General features: G+C 46.3%; 1 protein-coding gene across 2 annotated transcripts in view; it reads left to right on the top strand.

The window, feature by feature from the left end:
- Nucleotides 1–677: 677 nt before the first annotated feature.
- The window catches only part of LOC143288574 (uncharacterized), a 42,085-nt gene continuing 16,195 nt past the window's right edge, over nucleotides 678–26,567 (top strand). Inside the window, exons 1-17 of one of the 2 annotated variants that reach the window (XM_076597195.1) lie at nucleotides 678–812; nucleotides 3,499–3,746; nucleotides 5,988–6,202; nucleotides 6,870–7,088; nucleotides 9,177–9,332; nucleotides 10,212–10,269; nucleotides 12,689–12,959; nucleotides 13,716–13,843; nucleotides 14,511–14,584; nucleotides 16,591–16,725; nucleotides 18,820–18,990; nucleotides 20,271–20,295; nucleotides 20,352–20,544; nucleotides 22,382–22,549; nucleotides 23,686–23,817; nucleotides 24,709–24,847; nucleotides 25,980–26,197. In XM_076597195.1, the coding sequence (XP_076453310.1) occupies nucleotides 3,537–3,746; nucleotides 5,988–6,202; nucleotides 6,870–7,088; nucleotides 9,177–9,332; nucleotides 10,212–10,269; nucleotides 12,689–12,959; nucleotides 13,716–13,843; nucleotides 14,511–14,584; nucleotides 16,591–16,725; nucleotides 18,820–18,990; nucleotides 20,271–20,295; nucleotides 20,352–20,544; nucleotides 22,382–22,549; nucleotides 23,686–23,817; nucleotides 24,709–24,847; nucleotides 25,980–26,197 (2,512 nt within the window). In that variant the 5' untranslated portion in view covers nucleotides 678–812; nucleotides 3,499–3,536. Of the gene's footprint in view, nucleotides 813–3,498; nucleotides 3,747–5,987; nucleotides 6,203–6,869; nucleotides 7,089–9,176; nucleotides 9,333–10,211; nucleotides 10,270–12,688; nucleotides 12,960–13,715; nucleotides 13,844–14,510; nucleotides 14,585–16,590; nucleotides 16,726–18,819; nucleotides 18,991–20,270; nucleotides 20,296–20,326; nucleotides 20,545–22,381; nucleotides 22,550–23,685; nucleotides 23,818–24,708; nucleotides 24,848–25,979; nucleotides 26,198–26,567 lie in introns of both variants that reach the window. The other variant, XM_076597194.1, reaches the window with a different exon arrangement.

Raw genomic sequence — 26,567 nt, 5'->3', positions numbered from 1 at the left:
TCAGTGTTCAATTCTCTCTCTCTCTCTCTCACTCACTCACTCCCTCTCTCTGTGTTTGAATGTGCAAATCACACATGCACGAATATATTCATAAAACACCGCCCACTGATCTTGAAATTGATTGAAAAAAAAGGTGGAGTAGGGGATGATGGTGAGGTGTGGGGGGCGGGGGGGATATTTATCATCACTTCTCACCACCACCACCACCACCGCCACCATACAGTAAGCCCTAAGTAAATCATGAGAGCCCGTTCTTATCTTTCTCACGCGATATCGACTCCGGGTTCTTCGCAGGGTCATGGGGGGAGAGGGGGGTGGTGGTCGGGGGGTGGGTGTCTATGTGGAGAGTGTGCGGCAGAAGAGGTGGAGTAGGAAGATAACAGGGGGGCATCGTGGGGGATGTTGGGTGGGGGGTTGTCGACTGACACAGTTCTTTTACCAGTCCCGATAAAGGCAGCACCAGCGGCGGAGGTGTTTGTCAGTGTCAATAGGTTCCTCAGTAAGTCTTGCTTGAGTTTGATTGACATGTGTACTCCCCCACCCCACCCCCCTACCCCTGGCCCCACCCCACCCCCCACCTCCGCCGCTTGTACAGTAGCCGTCACTCATACGTGTGGGCGGGGTTTGAAGGCCCTACTCAGCAAATGAAAGGGCGTCACCAAAGAAAGTGACAAGGCGAACGCTAGCAGTTCAAGTCAGATCACTTGCGAATCCCTTGCATTAGGGTCGCTGGTTTACACAGTAAGTGGCTGCCTGCCTGTCTACCTGTCTGCATGCCCAGGTGTCCACAGCACGGGAAGTTTCTGTATCAGGTGAGTGAGGCAAAACCCTTGTAGAGAGCAACAAACCACGGGGGAAACGTACTTGTTGTTGACTTTGGGAGATAGGATACTGTGAGTGTCATGAGGTGTATTACGATAATAGTGACTTAGTGATGGCCTAGAGGTAACGCGTCCGCCTTGGAAGCGAGAGAATCTAAGCGCTCTGGTTCGAATCACGGTTTAGCCGCTGTTATTTTCTCCCCCTCCACTAGACCCTGAATGGTGGTCTGGACGCTAGTCAGTCATTCGGATGAGACGATAAACCGAGGTCCCGTGTGCAGCATGCACTTAGCGCACGTAAAAGAACCCACGACAACAAATAAAACTGCACGCAGGAAAAATTACCAAAGAAATGGGTGGCGCTGTAGTTTAGCGACGCGCTCTCCCCGGGGAGAGCAGCCGGAATTTCACACAGAGAAATCTGTTGTGATAAAAAGAAATACAAATGTAAATACTCCATGAAGTCGTAAGGGAATTTGGTTCACACTGCTTGTGAACATATTGTGAATCCTGTTGAGAGGTTGTTGTTTTTTGTTTGTGTGTTTGTCAGTTTTATCAGGTGGTTGATTCTTCTTCTTCTTATTATTATTATTATTATCACGAAATCTGTTGAGAGTTTTTTTTAAATTCATCAATCTTATCAGGGAGGGGGGGCTGATTTTTACCATTCTTCTTTAAATTATTATTGTTACTATTGTTATTACCATTATTATTGTTGTGGTTGCTGTCGTTGAAGTAGTAGTAGCAGAAGGAGTATCAGTATCATCGTTATCTTTATCCAGAGACGACCCACGGGAAGGGAGAATGCTCTTAAAGCTTTCACACAGTTTCAGTTTCAGTAGCTCAAGGAGGCATCACTGCGTTCGGACAAATCCATATACGCTACACCACATCTGCCAAGCAGATGCCTGACCAGCGGCGTAGCCTAACGCGCTTAGTCAGAAGTGACAGCGCCCAATATGGGACTTTCACACAGTAAATTGGAGTGCGATGGCGAGGGGTTGTCGATGGCCTATGCTCCACCAGGAGCGATGGGCAAAATGAATGAATGATGACACAGTAAATTATTAGGCCTAGTATTCTCCCTTGACCGAGTTATATTTCTGATATTTACCGTCCTTACTTCTGTACCGGAAACCAGGAACGAACTCTCATGCTCTCCATAAAATGTTCCAGTTATTTTAATAGATCAAACAAAACTACAAATTTCGTTTTATCCACATCTATGCTATAATTAATTGTATATCCCCTTAACTGCTTATCTTTGTGTGTTGTTTGAGCATGTTGGTTGCTGGTTTGTGTACCTGAACCAAGTGCATTGCTTTCATTTGTGGTTTTTATATAATCTTATTCATTTTAAAAAAAATAAATAGATTATTAATGAAACCGTGTAAAACATAAAAAGAAGCATGAGGAATTACTTATTGGCGGTACACAATCCAGAAAAAACAAGTATTTAAATCAACATGCAAAAGATCAGACTTCAAATACCAGTCATAATTGAAATAAAATCGTTTGCAACAGTGTGTTATTACAAATAGAACTTAACGTGTATGTTACAGAATATAACTAATAGAATGCTTTCTCGACCACTTTACCTAAACGCAACCATACATTGTAAAATTACATTGTACACTCTACACATCAACCAAATGTCATTGCAATCAAACAATATTAACCCCATATATGACGATAAAGATTTTAGTGCCCTTATCTAGGTAGCACTGAAGACTTCAGAGGTACGTTTCCCAACTGAAGCCTTCAGAGGTAAATTTCCCTTATCTAGGGAGCACTGAAGCCTTCAGAGGTACGTTTCCCTTACCGAAGCCTTCAGAGGTACGTTTCCCTACTGAAGCCTTCAGAGGTACGTTTCCCTTATCTAGGTAGCACTGAAGCCTTCAGAGGTACGTTTCCCTTATCTAGGTAGCACTGAAGCCTTCAGAGGTACGTTTCCCTTATCTAGGTAGCACTGAAGCCTTCAGAGGTACGTTTCCCTTATGTAGGTAGCACTGAAGACTTCAGAGGTACGTTTCCCTTATCTAGGTAGCACTGAAGTCTTCAGAGGTACGTTTCCCTTATCTAGGTAGCACCGAAGCCTTCAGAGGTACGTTTCCCTTATCTAGGTAGCAGTGAAGCCTTCAGAGGTACGTTTCCCTTATCTACTTATCTAGGTAGCACTGAAGTCTTCAGAGGTACGTTTCCCTTATCTTGGTAGCAGTGAAGCCTTCAGAGGTACGTTTCCCTTATCTAGGTAACACTGAAGTCTTCAGAGGTACGTTTCCAGCACTGAAGTCTTCAGAGGTACATTTGGACGAAGAAAAAAAAAGAAAAGAAATGACACCACAATGATAACTATACATTCACAAGATTCAGTATGATTTACTCACTATCTACAGGCCAGATGCGAAGGGCTATCAATCTCAAAACTCAAACAAGACTAATTCACATCTTTTACAAATCGACTCAGAGACTCTACACCTTGTTCGTTGAGGCAAATCAGAATGCATTCGATATAGGGTTTTCTTCTTTTTTAATCAATGACGAAACTGGACAACAGATGTGTGTTTCTGCTCGGAAATAATGAACGGAATTTGAAAAAAAAAAAAATATATATATATGGGGTTGTGTTTTTTACAGTAAAAATGTTTCCAGATATCTTTTTCTTGCTCCTTCAAAGGTCACCCCAGCAAGACTCTGGAGACAAGATCTACAGGGATGGTGAGGTGGTGGATAACGGCGGTGGTGGTGATGGTGATGGGGGCCAGTGGCCCAGCGGTCGCTCAGGCCTCCTCCCAGTCGTCCACGGACAAGGGGTTCAAACACGACGTGGACCTGCAAGAACCTGAGACAGGGCAGGAGTTTGTGCTGCACAGCAAGGGGAGGGTGGCGTCCATGGTGGAACTGGACAAGATCCCTCAAGTGAAGGTGAGGCGGCCAGCGCTCTGTCTCCTGTGGTATAGGAAACAAAATACTGACCCAGTAGTATTGAACAAAATACTGGCCCAGTAGTATTGAACAAAATACTGACCCAGTAGTATTGAACAAAATACTGACCCAGTAGTATTGAACAAAATACTGACCCAGTAGTATTGAACAAAATACTGGCCCAGTAGTATTGAACAAAATACTGACCCAGTAGTACTGAACAAAATACTGACCCAGTAGTATTGAACAAAATACTGGCCCAGTAGTATTGAACAAAATACTGACCCAGTAGTATGGAGCAAAATACTGACCCTTGTAGTATTGAACAAAATACTGGCCCAGTAGTATGGAGCAAAAGCGCTCTTTCTCCTATCTTCTTGGCTCAGTAGTATGGAACAAGATCTTTGCCCAGCTGTATGGAGCAAAACTTGGGCCTCGTAGTATGGATAGTGTGGAGCAAAGCGCCCTTTCTTCTGTCCTGACCCAGAAGTTTGGAAAAATGTTTTTGGCAAAGTAGTATGGAGCACAAGCGCTCTTCCTCCTATCTTCCTGGCTCAGTAGTACGGAATTTAAATACAGGCCAAGTGGCATGGAACAAGATCCTGGTCCAGTTGTATGGAGCAAAGTATTCGCCCAGTAGCATGCAGTAGTGCTCTGTCTTCTCTCTTGGCCCAGAAATATGAAACAAAATGTTGGCAAAGTAGTAGGGAGCAAAGCGCTCCTTCTCTTTCTAAGCCCAGTAGGAGAATGGAACAGGATACTGACCAAACAGCGTGGAAGAAAGCGCTCTTTCTTCAATCTTGGCCCAGTTGTATGGAGCAAAGTTTCGGCCCAGCAGGTTGGAGCAAAGAACTCTTTCTTCTGTCTTGCCCCAGTATCAGTATCAGTATGCTCAAGGAGGCGTCACTGCGTTCGGACAAATCCATATACGCTACACCACATCTGCCAAGTAAATGCCTGACCAGCAGCGTAACCCAACGTGCTTAGTCAGGCCTTGAGAAAAAAAAATCAGCAAAAATAATAATAATAACAATGAATAAAAAAATAAAATAAAATAAAAAGACAATAATGATGATAAATAACCAAATAAATGTAAAACATACAGATACGCATTCACACACACACACACACACACACACACACACACACACACACACACACACACACACACACACACACACACACACACACACACACACACATGCATGCATGACAGATGCGCAACAAACCTGCAGAAGCATTGCCAAGAAGTATTGAACAAAATACTGGCAAAGTAGTATGGAGCAAAGCACTCTTTCTCTATCTTAGCCCAGTGGTATGGAACAAAACATTGGCCCAGTAGGAAAAAGACAAAACGCTCTTTCTCCTATTTTGGCCAGGTAGTATGGAGCAAAATATTGGCCCAGCAGGATATAACAAAGCGCTCTTTCTCCTATTTTGGCCCAGTAGTATGGAACAAAATATTGGCCCAGTAGTATGGAACAAAACACTGGCCCAGTAGGATATAACAAAGCGCTCTTTCTCCTATTTTGGCCCAGTAGTATGGAACAAAATATTGGCCCAGTAGGATATAACAAAGCGCTCTTTCTCCTATTTTGGCCCAGTAGTATGGAACGACATATTGGCCCAGTAGTATGGAACGAAAGCTTGGCCCTGTAGTGCAGGTAGGTGAATCAAAAACCAGCAGAAAGAAGGCCTGTTGGAGCCAACTATGCAGAAAACGAATCAAGAAACAAAACAAGCGTGCCTGTGCAATTTGTCAATATTTATGTTTACCCTCAGCCAGTAAAATGTACACACGATAATAAATCCATTCTCTCTCTCTCTCTCTCTCTCTCTCTCTCTCTCTCTCTCTCCAGTCACTTGCAAAATATATTGCCGAAGCGAATAACATGCGACGAAAAAAAACAACAATAATAAAGTAGTATCAGGTGTTGCTCATTGTGAAAATTGAAATCTGTGTTGTCATTCTGATATGGAAAATATTTATGTTATACATTTATATATGTTTTTTGTTTTTATTTCTCACAACATGCCATTACTTTGAATGGATGGTCGAACTGCACTTTGTTGCACAGATTGATTGATTTCGTTTTGGCTTTGGTTTTCATCAATATTATTACTATTGATGCATGTTGTTATTTGTATTATGAACCCCGATGTCATTAGGGCTGTAAAGCTATTGACATTAAAGTGTTCAGTGTTCAGTGTTCTCTCTCTCTCTCTCTCTCTCTCTCTCAGCGCGTGGCCTGTGTGGGGGACCGCCTGATCGTTAGGATGACGGACACCACCCCGGCACGTGACTGGAGGGTGGGGCAGGTGGTGGTGGGGGGACCGGAGTGGGGGTGCAACGCTACACACCACAACGGCTTCAGAGCGCAGGCCATCTACGTGAAACTCGTCACCATCTCCTTCCCTCTCGACTCGGAGGTGGCCATGCATCACACACAGGCTGGGTGGGTGGTAGTGGAGGGAGTGTGGAGAGAGAGGGGAGTAGGGGGAGGGGTTGGGGGCAGCGGGTGGTGGTGGTGGTGGTGTGTGTGTGGGAGGGGGAGGGTTTGGTTAGGAGGGTGGAGGTGAAGGGAGTGTGGAGAGAGAGGGGATGGGAGGGGGGGCAGAGGTGGTGGTGGTGGGGGATGGGGGGGGGTTGGTTAGGAGAGGTGGTAGTGGAGGGAGTGTGGAGCGAGAGGGGAGGGGGGCGGGGCAGTGGTGGTGGTGGTGGGAGGGGTGTGGGGGAGTTGGTTAGGAGGTGTGGAAGTGAAGGGAGTTGAGTTGAGGGGAGGAAGCAGAGAATGAAAGGTGAGGAGGGGTGGGGGGTGGAGTTGGATAGGCTTGGGGATCCAGATAAGGGAACTGCGAATAATATATATATATATATATATATATATATATATATATGAATAGAAAAAAAAATATATATATATATGGTCATTTATTCATACATGTGTGTGTGCTTCATATGGAAAACAGATATTTCTTTTGCCGCTGTTTCATGCGCACCCTGTTGTTGTTTTGTTCATTTTATCACGGTTTTTTTTCTTTTTGTTTTTGGTGGTTTTTTTTTTTTAATATATATAATTCTTCTCGTCTCATATCTCTTTGTTAAAACGAATTCCCGCACAGCCCTTTCGACATGGTAGAGGAGGCCAACATCTACTTTCACTACGACCCCGGCCTGAAGACCCACCCCAGTCTCACCCCCTCCTCGCTGGCAGAGAAGAAGCATCGCTTCCGTCGTTCCCTGTCCAACATCGTCTCCAACATCCTGGACCACATTGACTGGTCCGCCAACCTCTCTGCCACCCTCCCCTTCACTCTGGGCCCTTCGGACCGTGGGGAGAGGTACATGGGGGGGGGTGGGGGGGGGGGCAGGGGGGGGGAAGGATTGTGGGGGTTGTTGTGGGGGTGGGTGGGTGTGGTGTGTGGATGGTAGTGGAAGTGGTGGGGGTGGGGTGGGGTGGGGTGGGGTGTGTGTGTGTGGATGGTAGTGGAAGTGGTGGGGGTAGGGTGGGGTGGGGTGGGGTGTGTGTGTGTGGATGGTAGTGGAAGTGGTGGGGGTGTGGGTGGGGTGGGGGTGGGGGGTTGTGTGTGGATGGTAGTGGAAGTGGTGGGGGTAGGGTGGGGTGTGTGTGTGTGGATGGTAGTGGAAGTGATGGGGGTGGTGTGGATGGTAGTGGAAGTGGTGAGGGTGGGGTGGGGTGTGTGTGTGTGGATGGTAGTGGAAGTGGTGGGGGTGGGGTGGGGTGTGTGTGTGTGGATGGTAGTGGAAGTGATGGGGGTGGTGTGGATGGTAGTGGTAGAGGGGATGGAGGGTGGGTGTGGTGTGTGGATGGTAGTGGAAGTGGTGGGGGTGGGGTGGGGTGTGTGTGTGTGGATGGTAGTGGAAGTGGTGGGGGTGGGGTGGGGGGTGGGGTGGTGGTGGGGTGTGTGGATGGTAGTGGAAGTGATGAAGGTGGTGTGGATGGTAGTGGAAGTGGTGGGGGTGGCGTGGGGTGGTGGGGGTGGTGTGGATGGTAGTGGAAGTGATGAAGGTGGTGTGGATGGTAGTGGAAGTGGTGGGGGTGGGGTGGGGTGCGGGGTGTGTGGATGGTAGTGGAAGTGATGGAGGTGGTGTGGATAGTAGTGGAAGTGGTGGGGGTGGGGGGTGGGATTGGGATGGAAGAGTGGTTGGGAATGGGTGGGGGGATGGAGGGGGCTGGATGGGTGAGTGTGTATGGGTGTGTCTGTGTCTGTGGGTTGGGGTGGTTTTTTTTTTTTTTTTTGGTTGTGTGTGTGTGTGTGTGTGTGTGTGTTCGGGGGATATTGGTGTGTGTGGAGTGGTGTTGGGGTGCGCGCGCGCGCGTGTGTGTGCGTGTGTGCTTTCTTCTTCTTCTTCTTCTTCTACGTTCGTGGGCTGCAGCTCCCACGTTCACTCGTATGTACACGAGTGGGCTTTTACCTGTATGACCGTTTTTACCCCGCCATGTAGGCAGCCATACTCCGCTTTCGGGGGTGTGCATGCTGGGTATGTTCTTGTTTCCATAACCCACCGAACACTGACATGGATTACAGAATCTTTAACGTGCGTATTTGATCTTCTGCTTACATATACACACGAAGGGGGTTCAGGCACTAGCAGGTCTGCACATATGTTGACCTGGGAGATCGTAAAAATCTCCACCCTTTACCTGCTTTGAATCTCGGGGATAGGTACATGGGGTAGGAGTGTTGGATGTGTGTAGGTGTGTGCGGGTTGGTGTGGGGTGGATGTGTAAGCGAGAGAGAGAGAGAGAGGTTGAGGGTTTTGGTTGTCCGTCTCGATTACTCGGTGTGTGAGTGTGTTGTGTGTGTGTGTGTGTGTGTGTGTGTGTGTGTGTGTGTGTGTGTGTAACAGACAGACAGACAGAAAGAAAGAATGTAAAGTGAATGGAAATGCCACTGCGTATCGATTTAGGACAATCATGAATGTTGAAATATACATTGTGTTAAAAGGAGGTAAAAAACAAAACCCACTCAGTCACCTTTTGTTCAAGTATTGAACTTGTCATTTGTCTATGAACTAAGTAAATAATGTTCTAATGTAATTACTTATTTATGTGTTGTTGTTGTTGTTGTTTTTAATTTGATGTTTCACTTTATGTTTATCTGTTACACAAACCTATGTAAGTTTCTCAGGGTCTGACCAGCGTGTTGTCGTTGATATTGTTTGTTTTTTTTTTTTTTTTTTCTTTTCTTTTTAATCAAAGCATATGTCGTATAGCGTTTTCAGATCACGCTTGAAGCTGAAACTGAACCACAGTCCGTGTCTTCTTTCTGAATGGATCCGGGTTCGTTTTCATGCGTATTTTCCCCAGTATTTTTTAACATTGTTCAGTCTAGATTTAGTTGTGGGGTTTTTCATGCACAAAAGTAGTTCCTTTCACTCTCAGTGCCCCCAATCTTTTTGAACAGTTCAAACGGCTCCGAGCCCTTGACCTTGGCTTTGCATAAGAGTTGGGGTCAGAAGAACTTGACCGTGACCCGGGGTCAAAGTGCACAGGAGGTCAAGGACGACTTTGTCCTCCTCGTGGACAGTTTGGATGGAGAGAGCGAACTGACGTACACATTGTGAGTATTGTGAGGGCAGTTGTCGCCCTCCCCCCCCCCCCCCCATCCCCCACCTCCCCCAAACTATACATTCTTACTGCAAAGACAGAGAGTTAAATTCTAAATATACCAAAGCATGATAATCACCTTTACATATCAGTTATTCATTTGCATTGATATCAGAAGGATTTTTGAATGAAAAAAACAAAACCAGCTATATAATGGACATATATGATAGATGAACAAATAAATAGATGAATAGACAAGTAAACGAATGAATGAATATGAATACGTTATGCTAACAGTTGCTCATGCACAGGTCCAAGTTTTATTCTAAAAGCCACTTTAGGGTTTGGTATTTAAGACACACATTGAATGGTTTTTCCATACGTTGAATGGTTTCCCATACATTGATTGGTTTTCCCATACGTTGAATGGCTTTTCCATACTTTGAATGATTTTCCCAAACGTTGAATGGTTTTCCCATAAATTGATTGGTTTTCCCATACATTTAATGGCTTTTCCATACGTTGAATGGTTTTCCCATACATTGATTTCCCATACATTGAATGGTTTTCCCATACATTGATTGGTTTTCCTATACGTTTAATGTTTTTTTCCATACCTTGAATGAATTTTTCCCAAACGTTGAATGGTTTTCCCATACGTTGAATGGTTTCCCATACATTGAATTGTCTTCCCATACATTGAATGGGTTTCAAATACATTGAATGGGTTTCAAATATATTGAATGGTTTTCAAATACATTGAATGGTTTTTCAAATACATTGAATGTTTTTTCACATACATTGAATGGTTTTCCCATACTCTGATTGGTTTTCCCATACATTGAATGGTTTTCCCATGCATTGAATGGTAGTCCTTTACTGTATATTTCAGTGACCTAGTGATCAGGAATGTGGACGGGGCGCCACAGATTGTGAAGTACATCAACCAGGTAAGAGTACTGAAGACAAATCGGACTGGTTATGAAAATGTTACAGGACAACTCGTTTCGTGATAAATGTTGATAGTTGAAGTAGTCTCGATAAGTAATGCTCGACAGTCTTACCTATTTTGTAGATGATTTAAAAATCTGAAAATGAAATTGATTGACAGGTCATGGACAACAGACATAAAGCTTAACCTGTCAGTGTCTACAACGATCATTTATCACGATCAATATCACTGAAGGCCACACATCTTGGAACATTTTGTTTTATACTTGCCGAAAAATGAAATATGACTTTCTAACCGTGATCATTAACAAAACTTTGCAAAAACAAATTCTCTAAAATGCTCGCACAACACTCGGGGTTTATCAGTAAATAACTTTGGTAGTTCAGGATTTCATTGCTTGGTTGCATTGTATTTGTATTTCTTTTTATCACAACAGATTTCTCTGTGTGAAATTCGGGCTGCTCTCCCCAGGGAGAGCGCGTCGCTACACTACAGCGCCACCCATTTTTGGGGGGGTATCTTTTTCCTGCGTGCAGTTTTATTTTGTTTTTCCTATCGAAGTGGATTTTTCTACAGAATTTTGCCAGGAACAACCCTTTTGTTGCCGTGGGTTCTTTTACGTGCGCTAAGAGCATGCTGCCCACGGCACCTCAGTTTATCGTTTGATCCGAATGACTAGCGTCCAGACCACCACTCAAGGTCTAGTGGAGGGGAAGAAAATATCGGCGGCTGAGCTGTGATTCGAACCAGCACGCTCAGATTCTCTCGCTTCCTAGGCGGACGCGTTACCTCTAGGCCACCACTCCACTTTTTAATATATATATATATATATATCCCGTCGTCAAACAGGCTGGGACAATCAGACACCTGTAGTGTTGGTCAGAAAATCTGAGTGAAGTGCATGACCCTCGACTATGTGGTCCCTGTCTTCCCATTTTAGCCCGTTGCCCACTCAGTTCTATGTAGGAGCCAGCCACGGGCCGTGGAAAAAAAAGGAGAAAGAATAAAACGAAAAAAAAAAAAAAAATCCCTCACCTCTGATAGGCATCGAACCCGCGTCCGTCACGCCGTGAGTCCGCTACGCTAAATTAAACCACTTGAGCATGTACAGTGTTGATGAGGAAATTCCGGCAACACTCAAATTAATGACACATCCTTGAAGTGGATAACCCTCGACTGAGCGGTTCCTGTCTTTCCGTTTTAACTCACTCAGTACGGCCAGTCCTCTCTTCTCCTCTACACAGACCCCTCGGATGTCCAGTGGGTGTCTGAATGACCCAACCTTTAGCTTCCGTCGTCAGAATTGTGGTATTCTTTGTCAACATTCACCTCTTCAGTATAAGAGCCTTCCGCTTGCAATATTTTGATGATGGTAATTGGGCTGAAACGCTGTTAACGTCGTCTCTTTCGCCGTTCGTATAGAGAGAGTTAACCCATAGCACACTCAGCTCTGGGTAGGAGCCGTCCACGGGCCGTAAAAAATACAATGATTTACTTAATTAACCCCCCAAAAAACTTACCTTTTGCATCATCTTCTTTTTCTTCGTTCGTGGGCTGCAACTCCCACGTTCACTCGTATGTACACGAGTGGGCTTCTACGTGTATGGCTGTTTTTACCCCCGCCATATAGGCAGCCATACTCCGTTTTCGGGGGGTGCATTCAGGGTATGTTCTTGTTTCCATAACCCACCGAACACTGACATGGATTACAGGATCTTTAACGTGCGTATTTGATCTTATGCTTGCGTATACACACGAAGGGGGTTCAAGCACTAGCAGGTCTGCACATGTGTTGACCTGGGAGATCGGAAAAATCTCCACCCTTTACCCACCAGGCGCCGTTGCTAAGATTCGAACCCGGGACCCACAGATTGAAAGTCCAACGCTTTAAACCACTCGGCTATTGCGCCCGTCTGACAGGCATCGAACCCACGTCCTTCAAGTCGTCAGTCAGTCCGCGACGCTAACCACTTCGCCATGTACACGCATGCACGTACTGTTGTATTGGTAAACTAATGATGTGCCGTGGCAAGGCATCAGTGTGTGTGTACCATGGCATCAGTGTGTGTGTACCATGGCATCAGTGTGTGTGTACCAAGGCATCAGTGTGTGTGTACCATAGCATCAGTGTGTGTGTACCAAGGCATCAGTGTGTGTGTACCATGGCATCAGTGTGTGTGTACCATGGCATCAGTGTGTGTGTACCAAGGCATCAGTGTGTGTGTACCATGGCATCAGTGTGTGTGAACCATGGCATCAGTGTGTGTGAACCATGGCATCAGTGTGTGTGTACCATAGCATCAGTGTGTGTGTACCAAGGCATCAGTGTGTGTGTACCATGGCATCAGTGTGTGTGTACCAAGGCATCAGTGTGTGTGTACCATGACGGTGAGGGTCGGGGTTCCGGCGGGTTGCAGTACGATCTGCAGACCAGCCTGGAAGCGGACGCCAGGGTCAGCGTGGAGCAGGAGATGGGCGTCACCTTCAACGTGACTCTCGGCCGCTCCCCGACCCAGCAGCAGCTGCTGCGCGTGCCTCTGATCCGACCCCGTGGGGGTGATCCCCCCTTGCCGCCCGTCTACCTGACCGTGACCTACAGTTCCGTCAGCATGGCCGCCGTGTCGGCTTACAGTGCCGGGAAGGGGTCGGTGTCCACCGCCTTCAACGCCTCCGGCTTCGTCACTGCCTGTAAGTGAAATATTCTCTGATATTTGTATAAGATTGTCACCCGAAAAAGATGTGTGTTCAAAAGTCTGTATACCCCCGAACGCGGTGTATGGCTGCGTACATGGCGGGTTAAAAACTGTCATACACGTAAAAAGCCCACTCGCATATATACGAGTGAACGTGGGAGTTGCAGCCCACGAACGCAGAAGAAGAAGAAGAAGGAAAAGTCTGTATTTTGTTTTTTATTTATTTATTTTATTTTATTTTTTGTGTGCAAGTAAACGGGTTATTCTTCTAGTAAATTCAGTGAGACTTGCAATGCTGCACACGATTCTTTCACGCAACAGGAATGTTAGGCCTCATTTTACATTAACTGATGCAAACGTTATGATAATTCTAGGTGTGTTTATGATTACGTTTTCTGAAATTCTCTATACCCCAATAGGGGTCAAAGGCTCATTAACTCTAAATCTTGTCGTTAGCTCCAGCATCTGTGTGTGTGTGTGTGTGTGTGTACCCAAAGGCAGCTGTCAGTCGTCTCTACACAGGTAGGCAGCCTGTTGTGCAAATAACCCCATGTTTGTGAAACGCTCAGAGTTTGGTTCCTAACAGAAGATCACAACACAAACAGCACAACAACAATCATTCCAATAATAATGACGATAACAACAATAATTCAAATAATAATACGGATAACAACAACAATTCCAATGATAATAACGATAACAACAACAATTCCAATAACAATACACAATAATTGATGCAGTGCTCTTGCAGCTCAAAAGCTTGATCCCGTGACCAAACTCGGAAGTGACGCAACTTCACGTGACTGGTCCGTGGAAACCCAGAAGCAGAATTTGCGCAGTCCTTACAGAACGCACGTGGATTTCAGTATCTACCAAAAGGTAAAAGTCATTGAGAACCTCTCTGCAAGTGGTCCTGCATGAAATATCAGAATATTTCCTGTGTTCTACGAGTAATTGCATTTTCTTAAGTACGTAGGATGTCAGCATGTGCCCATGTTGTGACTGACACAGACGATAGTCATGCCACATACTGAAAGATAATCGATTCTCCTTTTGACAGTCTGTAAAAAGTTCGCGTTCTCTTTTGATAGGGTATCTTAACGTGGAGCTCATTCAGAGTCTTCAGAAATTCAAAGGAGATGTACTTGGTGTTTGTGTGTGTGTGAAAATAAGGGTGTGGTACTAAGTTTTATATGATCGTTTGTTTGAGGTAGGTTTATTTTGCGACACCCAGAAAGTCTAAGTAGATATGGCATGCTTCAGATTTTTTCAATCAAGTTTTTTTCTTCGGATTGGGCTTGATTGAGTCCGTTGCTAGTTTTTTTTTTTTTTGTTTGTTTGTTTTTTGTTTTTTGGGTTTTTTTGTTTGTTTTTTATCCGGATTACCTTTGCTTCGGTGAACTTTTTTTTCTTCAAATTTTGTTTATTCTTATTGTAGTTTTGTATAGATTCGTTAACAAAATTTCCCGTCGTCTGGTCTAACCTAGATATGTCTTATCCGCTTGGAGGGCAGTTTATTCTCATGCTAAGACCATGATCTTTACAGCTGTTCTTCTCCTCCGCTGTGTCCTGGCACTATAACGATGTGGACATTGAGTTGTCTCCCCCAATGGAGGTCACGTGAGTACATCCCCACACGACTGCACGCCTGCCCACCCACCAACCCTTCCACACACACACGAGCGCATGCTGAATGTAGAGTTGGCTTCTTGGTACATATACTGTTGCCAACACAGATGCATACACTGTTTTATAGACCTATGCCAGTTGAATTGCTCTGTATCTATGTCACCCGAACAAATACGTTCTGCACGCACGTACACACACACACACACACACACACACACACACACACACACACACACACACACTACAATATAATTTCAATAGACGGTAATATTGGGTGGGTAGAAAGGAGGAGGAAGAACGCAAAGAGTTAGCTATCCTTTATCGCAAACAAAGGCCTGTTTGAACATATGGGTTTTCTTCTTCTTCTTCTTCTTCTGCGTTCGTGGGCTGCAATTCCCACGTTCACTCGTATGCACACGAGTGGGCTTTTACGTATATGACCGTTTTTACCCCGCCATGTAGGCAGCCATACTCCGTTTTCGGGGGGGTGCATGCTGGGTATGTTCTTGTTTCCATAACCCACCGAACGCTGACATGGATTACAGGATCTTTAACGTGCGTATTTGATCTTCTGCGTGCGTATACACACGAAGGGGGTTCAGGCACTAGCAGGTCTGCACATATGTTGACCTGGGAGATCGTAAAAATCTCCACCCTTCACCCACCAGGCGCCGTCACCGTGATTCGAACCAGGGACCCTCAGATTGACAGTCCAACGCTTTAACCACTCGGCTATTGTGCCCGTCAGATGGGTTTTCAAATTTTGGAAAGTGACAGAGATCCAAAGGAAGAAAATTCCAGACAGAAGGTGCTTAACCCTTTCACCGCCAGTCAATTTAGAGTACAAAATTCCCTTGTGGTATAAACACAGAAAAGACAGTGGCTAAGAACAGCTGGGGATTCCCCCTGCGATGTATTGAAAATATGGCCTATCCTACCACCGAACATTAAGAGCAGTAGGTTCATGGATAACAGACCAATAAATGGTCACTTTTCAGTGACATGGGTCCTCTACCACGCCTGTGCATAAATTCGAGCTTGGCGGTGAAAGGGTTAATACTGAAAGGTTCTTTTAGCCAAATGTCTTTGAAGAGGTTTCTGGGACTCGAAGGAGCTTTTCCACAGAAGACCTGAGAGAACGGGAAGGGGTGTAAGTATAAAGGACAGAATATAAGATGGGAGAGATCCTTCAAAATAATCCAGTGTGAAGATACATGTGGGCATTTATGGGGCGACGGGGAGAAAGATCGAATTCCTAGCTTCATTTCCTTGGAATGGAACTGAACTCGGTAATCCACATGATGAAAGAATGTGTTTAACTCACTCAGTACGGCCAGTCCTCTCTTCTCCTCTACACAGACCCCTCGGATGTCCAGTGGGTGTCTGAATGACCCAACCTTTAGCTTCCGTCGTCAGAACTGTGGTATTCTTTGTCAACATTCACCTCTTCAGTATAAGAGCGTTCCGCTTGCAATATTTTGATGATGGTAATTGGGATGAAACGCTGTTAACGTCGTCTCTTTCGCCGTTCGTATGGAGAGAGTTAAAGTGTATTTCTGGAGAACGTCGAGATGAGTATAATAAAAATTTTAAATGTTCTCTTGCTTTTAATATCTGACTTTTTAAAATCCTGCAGATGTCCAATTGTGCTATAATTCAATTCAATATTTCATACAAAATTAATGGTAAACCTGGCCACACAAGATTGGTAACTTCCCTGAGAGTGACAAAGAATCCTTTTTTCTTCTTCTTCTTCTGTTTTTTTTTTTTTTGTTTTTTGTTTTTGTTTTTCATACGGTGATTACCTGGAGGTCACGCAGTTGCAGTTGTAGTTGTGCATTCCTTAATGAACACTTCAAATTGGAAGTTTTTTTCATGTCTGTGTAATGTGTGCTTTTGCCACTTGCTGATTGGATTTCTGAATGATTTCTTAAACGCTTTTTCATGTACCCATGTGGATTTTGTTTTTCTCATGTTTTGTCTTGTCTTGTCTACAGAGTCCGCCCAGAGGTGAGGATTCGATCCAGCAGCCTGGGACTGTCGCGGTGTGTGAGCAGCTCGGTCACGGTGGACGCTCACATCCATATGGGCCGCGCCGACTTCAGGGCGGATGCCTTTGGCCTGCACCTGTGGTGAGTATACATATACATCCTTATACATATCATTATTATTAGTAGGTTCTTTTTTTATGTATTTTTCTCTCTCTTTTTTTCTTTTTTTCTCAAGGCCTGACTAAGCGCGTTGGGTTATGCTGCTGGTCAGGAATCTGCTTGGCAGATGTGGTGTAGCGTATATGGATTTATCCGAACGCAGTGACGCCTCTTTGAGCTACTGAAACTGAAATTGAAACTGTGGTGAGTGAGGTCTGGCTGTGTGCTGTGGTCAGTGTCCGGTATTTGTTCGTTGTGGTGCTTGAGGCGTTGGATTTCCGATCCAGTGTTCACCATTGATCACGGTGGTCAGTGTCCGCTGTTGTACGTTGTGGTGCTTGAGGCCATGGATTTCCGATCCAGTGTTCACCATGATAACAGTGTCCGGCGTTTGTTCGTTGTGGTGCTTGAGGCCATGGATTTCCGATCCAGTGTTCACCATTGATCACGGTGGTCAGTGTCCGGTATTTGTTCGTTGTGGTACTTCTTCTTCTTCTTCCTCGTTTGTTCGTTTATTTATTTATAGTCTGTTCGTCTAAGATGGTGATATTAGACTGAAAATAAATGATATTATTGTTATTATTTGGATTATTATCATTCCTATCATAACGATAATTGTTAGTATTAATTAGAAATCGACATTTCTGTATATTCGAATGAAAAGGGGGGCGGTTGAGGTGGAGGGTAGGGGGGCAAGGGGGGAGGGGACTAAGAAAGGAAGAGAGAGACAGACAGACAGACAGACAGACAGACAGAGAGAACAGAATGTGGAAAAGATAGAGTACAAAATCTAAAATGGAGAGGGTGAGTGTCAGTGATTGGAGAAAGAAAAAACATAATATTGGAAGGGTGTGTGTGAGAGGCGGGACGGGGGCAGCGGGATTAGGGGGAAAAAATCAAATATTGTATGCACTACTTCTGTAGATTATTTTTTGAAAAGAGGTTCATGTGGGGACCTACAATAAACAACCAACTGGACTATTTAACACATAACTAGCTAACTTTAATAAAGAACAGTTTGAAATATGTAACTTTTTCCAAAGTTCGCCTCCCATTAGATGAGCAGCCCGGTGTCCTCGATGAAGGCTGCTGTCCGTCGCAGCTCCTCCAGGGTGCCGCACAGTTTGGCTTCCACTGCTGTCGGTGTTGGCCAGTACTTCCTCCTGGATGCTGCATGCGTCCTACAGTCTTGAAGGATGTGGTCGGTTGTCATTGGTCCCTCACCACAAGGGCACTCTCCACTCTGTCCAATGCCAAATTTTGTGTGCATGTGGTAGAGCAGGCGGTTGTGTCCAGTCCTCAGGCGGAAGATCTTGACCTGTTCCCGTCGTTCCAGCAAATGGTATCTGTCTTCTGGGTTATATTTGGAGTGCTGGAGGCGCCACTTTATTCCTTGCTGTGCCTTGATGATTGTCTTGATTTCATTGTGGTACTTGAGGCCATGGATTTCTGATCCAGAGTTCACCAGTGATCACGGTTCGATCCTACGTTTCGGCATGGCGTTGTGTCCTTGGGAGGAAAAGCATTTATTTCGTATTTCCTGACTTCAGTCTGCTGTGGGTGGGTGTGTGACTTTTATTTATAGGGGAAGGTCCAAGCGGCGCCTGGAGAGGACTGGGCCCCGCCTTCCTGTGCCGAGTTCTAGCCGTAGAAAAGGCTGTGGGATCTGTGGTTCGATTCCTGGTGTTACGACATTCTGTTAGTGCAAGGTACACTTCACTGTTGTGATGAGGGAGGAGAAATTCTGCTCACTGTTCCTTGACGCATACTGGTAATTGTTGACAGCTAGTTAAAGTATTGATTTTCACGCTTGAATGCGATTTGTTTTTAATGTCCCTTCACACATTCTGTAGACAAATAGAAATGATTAATTTTCACTTTTTGAGTGTTAGTTTATACAAGTAATTATGAATGGAAAAAGTCAAAACCATTAACCTTCCCAGTGACTGTAATTGACAAACATTCGTGTATGGCCTTATTAATTTACAGTCACAGGATATGCTAGACATTGTTGACAATGGAGATTTTTTTTTTTTTTTAAGTCAACCATCATCCGACATTACGTTGTGTTGTCAGGGACATTCCTCTGCAGCCGGGCATGACGCGTGACCTTCATCTGATCGACGGTGATCTGGGTCAAGGATGTGACGCGAGGTGTCACGGACCCAGTCACGTGACCGGAAGAGGGATGAATGCGAGCCAGCAGATGATGGTCCCCTTTGGCAGACAAGACGCTGCCTTCAATAGGTACGTAGAAATTGTATTGTATTGTATTGTATTGTATTGTATTGTATCAGCTTCCGTTTCTCAAGAAGGAATCACTGCTTTCGGACCAATCCATATACGCTACACCACATCTAATATATATATATTCACCAGGATACATTAATTGTACAGCTAACTTCATAAATGGTCAATATTATTATGGTATTGGTTTGAGTCTTTCCACAGTGCATTACGGAGAGAAAATGAAGCAGCAGACACACTCAAAATGGATAAGCAGTGCAGATTTGCTTCAACGGCAGATTGAAAACAGTCATGTGCATACAAATCCGGTCGCTGAAACAAGTGAATATGGGAACTGCAGTCCACGAGACGCATTCTCTATGCTTTAAGTGCAGCTTCCAGTTGACAGTCAGCATCCTTTGTTTTCTTCCTGGCACCACTGTGTTCTCCACACATAGAGTATGTATGGTTCATCTTGCAGGCTACGTGTTTTTACCGGTAATCAGGTCCACACAGTATGTATGGTTCATCTTGCAGGCTACGTGTTTTTACCGGTAATCAGGTCCACACAGTATGTATGGTTCATCTTGCAGGCTACGTGTTTTTACCGGTAATCAGGTCCACAGTATGTATGGTTCATCTTGCAGGCTATGTGTTTTCACCGGTAATCAAGTCCACAGTATGTATGGTTCATCTTGTAGGCTACCTGTTTTTACCGGTAATCAGGTCCACAGTATGTATGGTTCATCTTGTAGGCTACCTGTTTTTACCGGTAATCAGGTCCACAGTATGTATGGTTCATCTTGCATGCTATGTGTTTTCACCGGTAATCAGGTCCACAGTATGTATGGTTCATCTTGCAGGCTACCTGTTTTTACCGGTAATCAGGTCCACAGTATGTATGGTTCATCTTGCGGGCTACCTGTTTTTACCGGTAATCAGGTCCACAGTATGTATGGTTCATCTTACAGGCTACGTGCTTTCACTGGTAATCGGATCCACAGTATGTATGGTTCATATTGCAGGCTTCGTGCTTTCACCGGTAATCAGGTCTACACAGTATGTATGGTTCATCTTGCAGGCTACCTGCTTTCACCGGTAATCAGGTCCACAGTATCTATGGTTCATCTTGTAGGCTACCTGTTTTTACCGGTAATCAGGTCCACACAGTATCTATGGTTCATCTTGCAGGCTACGTGTTTTTACCGGTAATCAGGTCCACACAGTATGTATGCTTCATCTTGCAGGCTACGTGTTTTTACCGGTAATCAGGTCCACAGTATGTATGGTTCATATTGCAGGCTACGTGCTTTCACCGGTAATCAGGTCTACACAGTATGTATGGTTCATCTTGCAGGCTACGTGCCTTCACCGGTAGTCAGGTCCACTTTCACGACCCGGCAGCTAGCGCCACCTGGTGTGGGGCCCCCGGCACGCCCTGCCACCCGTGTTCCCCCCAGCACGCCACAACGAACACCCCCGCTCTGATGACGTGTGCCACCAGACTGATGACGTCACGGGCGGTGGCGGCGTTGACTGTCCTGGCTGACCTGGTCTCTTCGGAGTGGCCTGACAGTGAGTGGAGCTGTTTGGGGCTGTGTGGGGCTGTTTGGGGCTGTGTGGGGCTGTTTGGGGCTGTGTGGGGCTGTTTGGTGTGGGGCTGTTTGGGCTGTGTGGGGCTGTTTGGGGCTGTGTGGGGCTGTTTGGGGCTGTGTGGGGCTGTTTGGGGCTGTGTGGGGCTGTTTAGGCTGTGTGGGGCTGTTTGGGACTTGTGGGGCTGTTTGGGCTGTTTGGGACTGTGTGGGGCTGTTGGGGGCTGTTGGGGCTGTGTGGGGCTGTTTAGGGCTGTGTGGGGCTGTGTGAGGCTGTGGGACGGTTTGGGGCTGTGTGGGGCTGTTTAGGGCTGTTTGGGACTTGTGGGGCTGTTTGGGCTGTTTGGGACTGTGTGGGGCTGTTGGGGGCTGTTGGGGCTGTGTGGGGCTGTTTAGGGCTGTGTGGGGCTGTGTGAGGCTGTGGGACGGTTTGGGGCTGTGTGGGGCTGTTTGGGGCTGTTTGGGGCTGTGTGGGGCTGTTTGGGGCTGTGTGGGGCTGTTTGGGACTGTGTGGGGCTGTGTGGGGCTGTGGGACTGTTTGGGGCTGTGTGGGGCTGTTTGGGGCTGTGTGGGGCTGTTTGGGGCTGTTTGGGGCTGTGTGGAGCTGTTTGGGCAGTTTTGGGCTGTGTGGGGCTGTTTGGGGCTGTGTTGGGGCTGTTTGGGCTGTGTGGGGCTGTGTGGGGCTGTTTCGGCTGTTTGGGCTGTTTAGGGCTGTGTGGGGCTGTTTGGGCTGTGGGACTGTTTGGGGCTGTTTGGGCTGTGTGTCAGGGATTTCCTGTCTTCGTATCTTAAGAACGTCAGGCAGTTATATCCACTTTGATAGGAAAACGAAAACGAACCACTCTGATCGGAAAACGAAAACGAACTACTTTGATAGGAAAACGAAAATATGTTGTGACAAAATGTTATAGAAAACAAAACGAAACAAAGCAAAACAATATTGCACAATGCAATGCAGTGCAGTACAGTACAGTACAGTGCAATTCAGTACAGCACGCAATGCAATGCAGTACGACACTACACCTCACAGCGCATCACAACACAATACATTCTGGGAGGAGGCGGCGTAGCAGGTTTGGTTAACTCTCTCCATACGAACGGCGAAAGAGACGACGTTAACAGCGTTTCACCCCAATTACCACCATCAAAATATTGCAAGCGGAAGGCTCTTATACTGAAGAGGTGAATGTTGACAAAGAATACCACAATTCTGACGACGGAAGCTAAAGTTTGGGTCATTGAGATACACACTGGACATCCGAGGGGTCTGTGTAGAGGAGAAGAGAGGACTGGCCGTACCGAGTGAGTTAAGCTCTTGACGAGAAGGACAACTAAAACACAGGGTTGTTGCATAGACACATGTTGTGTATAAACACACGTAAACAAAGACAGAAAAAAAAAAACCACGTGCGCTTAACCTTCTTTTTTTTTTCTCGGAGTCATTGCATATGTCTCAGTAAAAAGAACGTTCATCTTCTCATAACCCCCATCACACACACACACACACCCTACAACCCAAGTTTCAGATTCAGTTTCAGTTTCCAGGAGGTGTCAAAGCGTGCGGACTGATCCATATGCGCTACTCCACATCTGCATTTGAATTGAAATAATGATGATGATGATGATAATAATAACACTAATAATAATAATAACGCTATGGTCATGTCATGAGGGCCCTACCTCCCACATTTGTGTTCAACGCTAGAATAAAAACGATGATGGGCAGAAATGATTTTAAACAATAATGAACAGGTATCCTATCCTATCCTATCCTATCCTATCCCCTACCCCACCCCACCCCACCCCATCCCTTCCCCAAGGAACCCTGCAGGTGCTGGAGGCGTGGGACGAACCGACCAGCGAGCAGCCGGCAGGCGCCCATGGGGAGCAGTCCCTGCACAAGGCGGGCCGGGCCCTCGCCCTCGGCCTGGGGGACAGTGTCACTGGGGCGGAGCTGGAGCGGCTGGCACAGCTGGCTGTGTGTGCTGGTGGGTGGCTTGTGTGTGTGTGGGGGGGGGGGAGGGGGGGATGGATGTGTGGGTGTGGTGTGCGTTTGTGTGGGGGTAGGGGTGTGGTGGTGCCGAGGCTGGAAGGTGTGCGTTTGTGTGTTGCGGGGCCTGAGGGTTAGGGGCGTTGGCTGTGTGTGCAGGTGTCTGTGTGTGGGGGGGCGGGGGGAGGGGCGTGGGCGTGGACTTGTGTGTGGGGGTGGGGGGAGGGGGCGTGGGCTTGGAGGTGGGCGTTTGTGTGTGTGTAAGGGGGTAAGCTGTGTATACAGGTGGGTGGTGTGTGTGTGTCTGGGAGGTGTACGTTTATGTGGGGGGTGGGGGGTGGGATCTGGGAGGTGTGTGTGTGTGTGTACGGATGAGGGTGGTGGGGCGGTCTGGTGGGAGATGTGCGTTTGTGTGTGGGTGGAGGGGTATAGGGACTGGCCGCTTGTGCAGGTGGGTGGTGCGTGTGTGTGTTGTGTTGGGGGGAGTGAGAGATGTGCATTTTTGCAGGGGGCCTGAGGGGGGTGGGGGGGGGGCTAACTTTGTGCAGGTGGGTGGTGTTGGGGGTGGGGGTGGGGGCAGAGGCAGGGGAGTATGCGTTTGAGTAGGGGGTGGGGGATTGGCTGTGTGTGCAGGTGGGTGGTGTGTGTATGTGAGGTGGAGGGTGGATGGGAGGTGTACGTTTGTGTGTGTGTGTGTGTGTGTGTGAGAGGGGGGGAGGTTGGCTGTGTGCAGGTGGGTGGTGTGAGTGGGAGGGGGGAAGGATTAGGGGTTTGGGATGAGTGTAGGTGGTGGTGGTGATGGTGGTGTTAGACAATGGTGGTAGTAGTAGTAGTTTATGTGTGTGTGTGTGTGTGTGTGTGTGTGTGTGTGTACAGGTGATGGTGATGGTAATGGAAATAGTGATGGTGGTATGTATATGAGAGAGATCATGTGGATAGTGATGGTGGTAATGTTCACAGCAGTGGTTTGTGTGTGTGTGTGTGTGTGTGTGTGACGTGTAATTGGGTTGTGGTGGTGGCGGCGGTAATGGTGTGTGTGCGCGCGCATGTGTGTGTGAATGCATATGTATATATATATATATATATGTGTGTGTGTGTGTGTGTGCGCGCGCGCGTACGGGTGTGTACGTACAGGCTTTGAGCTGGTGGAACTGCTGCTCAACGAGACCAAAGTTGAGGTGGGGGTGGCTGAGGATGGCTGGTCAGAGCCGGACCCTGAGCAAGAGGAACGGAAGTCCGACTTCTGGGATGGAATGAAGACCCTCGGTAAGAAAGGCTTGGGGTAAGGAATGCTTTGGTAATAAGTGCTTTGGTATGACACGCTTGGGTAAGAAGAAATTCTTGGGTAAATAATACTTTGGGAAAAAGAAATGATGGGAGTTTAGAATTTATGGATAACAATGTTTGGTTGAGGAATGCTTGGGCGATAAAATTCTTGGATGAGAAGAAATGCATGAATAACAATTTTTGGGGAGGAAGAAATGTTTCAGTAAGAACTGCTTGGGTAAGAAGAAATGCATGGGTGAAATTACTCGGGTAACAATGTTTGGGTAAGATATGCTTAGGTATGGAATGCTTGGGTGATAAATTCTTTGGTAATAAATGCTCGGGTAAAAATGCTTGGGTAAAGAATGTTTGGGGTCACGAATTCTTGGCTAAGTAATGCTTAGTTAAGACACGATTGGGTTAGAAAGAAATACTTGCGTAAGAAATGCTTGGATAAGAAATGCATGGACACACACACACACACACACACACACACACACACACACACACACACACACACACACACACACACACACACACACACACACACACACACACACACGTGTAATTGCACATGTTGTGGAGTGACATCATTTGATTTGATCACAGTTGTTTTTAAGCTAGGTGGATTTCCGAACGAAGCTGCACTGAGCTCTGCTTGTGTTGGTTGTTGAACTAAGATGGAAACCCCAATTTTTTATATTTTTTTTTTCATTACTTGGAACACATGAATTATTGTAATTTTTTTTTTAGAAGGCAAGGGGTTAATGTTATCAGATTCTCTGTTCTGTTCAGAACCGTCGCTCTGTGCGTATGTGTGTGTGTGTATGCGTGTGTGTGTGTGTGTGTGTGTGTATGCGTGTGTGTGTGTGTGTGTGTGTGCCCCTCCAGACGTCAGCGGCCTGTGGCCGTCCTGCTCCAAAGCCCCAGTCCTGACGGAGGGGGACACGTGGCCACAGGGAGACCCCGTCCTGAGGTGTGGCCCCGCGAACAGACCGCTGCACAGAGGACACAGGGACCACATGGACAGGTGAGGGGGACAGGGGACACGTGGACAGGTGAGGGGAACGGGCCACCTACAACAGCCGAGATGTTTTAGAACGGAGATTTTTTTTCCCCAATCTGATGGACATGGGTTAGAGTCGTGGTCGCCGGGGGTGGTGTGACAGGGGGAAATTTACCCACGTCAACAGGTGTGGAGACCTGCTTAGTGCCTGTGTGACAACCCCCCCCCCCCCACCCCCTACCCCCCCACGCCCCCACAGCCCCAACCCACATTTGTCGTATGCATTCTGTGGATCTGTATTTATTTCTTCCATGTGTGTGTGTGTGTGTGTGTGTGTGTGTGTGTGTGTGTGTGTGTGTGTCCTTGTGTAGAAAAGCGGCTAGAAATTCACTTGGACAAATCTTCTTGTGGCAAGGAAGAGATACTGAAATAATGCAATATAATGCAATGCAATGCAACACAGCACAGCACAGGACTACGTCACACAACACGACACAGCCACGCAGCACAACACAGCGTAATATAACACAGCACAACACAGCGTAATGTAACACAACACAATACAGCACAACACAGCGTAATATAATACAGCACAACACAGCGTAAGATAACACAACACAACACAGCACAGCACAACACAGCGTAATATAACACAGCAAAAAAAAGAAAAACAGCGTAAGATAACATAGCACAACACAGCACAACACTGCGTAATATAACACAACACAACACTGCGTAATATAACACAACACAATACAACACAGCGTAAGATAACACAACACAGCACAACACTGCGTAATATAACACAACACAATACAACACAACACAGCATATTATAACACAACACAATACAGCGCAGTATAACAATAACACAACACAATACAGCACAACACAGCACGACGCAACACAACACAGCGCAATATAACACAACACAACACAACACAGAGTAATATAACACAACACAACACAACACAGCACAACACAGCACAGCACAACACAACAGCAAAGCACAGCACAGCACATCACAGCACAACACAGCACGAAACAGCAAGCACAACACAGCACAGTACAGCACAGTACAGCACAATACATTACAGCACAACATGCCAGCACAGCACAGCACAGCGTAACACGACATTAATGTCAACTCTTACAGTCTCATCCACTGGAACCTCAACGAGGCGTCCTTGACCTTTGAGGCCGAAGGTCAAGCCACAGAGTGGTGCGGCTATCCCAGCAGGCCTTGCCGCGACACGTGCGACACGATTTCAGACGACCTTGAACCCTGGAGCTGGTGCAGTACCCGGATGATGACCCCGCGGTTGGCGCTTCGTTTACGCAAGTTACAGAAACTGGCTGAAAAAAAGAACATCGGTAACCATGGCCACCTGTGTTTTACTTGTAGAATATTGATATGCACACCTGTGTGTTCTTTTGTGTTTCTCTCTGTTTTGAAACGCTTTGAGCAGTGTATCAGTTCAGTGATCATATACTGATACACACACGGAGTCTGTCACTCTCTCTCTTCTTGCTTTCTCATTTTACGTCGGAAGTTTTAAGAATCTCTCTCTCTCTCTCTCTCTCTCTCTCTCTCTCTCTCTCTCTCTCTCTCTCTCTCTCTCTCTCTCTCTCTCCCTGCCTCTGTCACACACACACACACACACACACACACACACACACACACACACATGCACTGACGCACGAACACAACATGCACATACTTGTACAAACACAAGCTGGATTC

Source organism: Babylonia areolata, chromosome 12, assembly GCF_041734735.1.
Source record: "Babylonia areolata isolate BAREFJ2019XMU chromosome 12, ASM4173473v1, whole genome shotgun sequence".
Classification (NCBI taxonomy): Eukaryota; Metazoa; Mollusca; class Gastropoda; order Neogastropoda; family Buccinidae; genus Babylonia; species Babylonia areolata.
The sequence above is the reverse complement of the archived record's forward strand: the minus strand, read 5'-3'. Positions and strand labels throughout refer to the sequence as shown.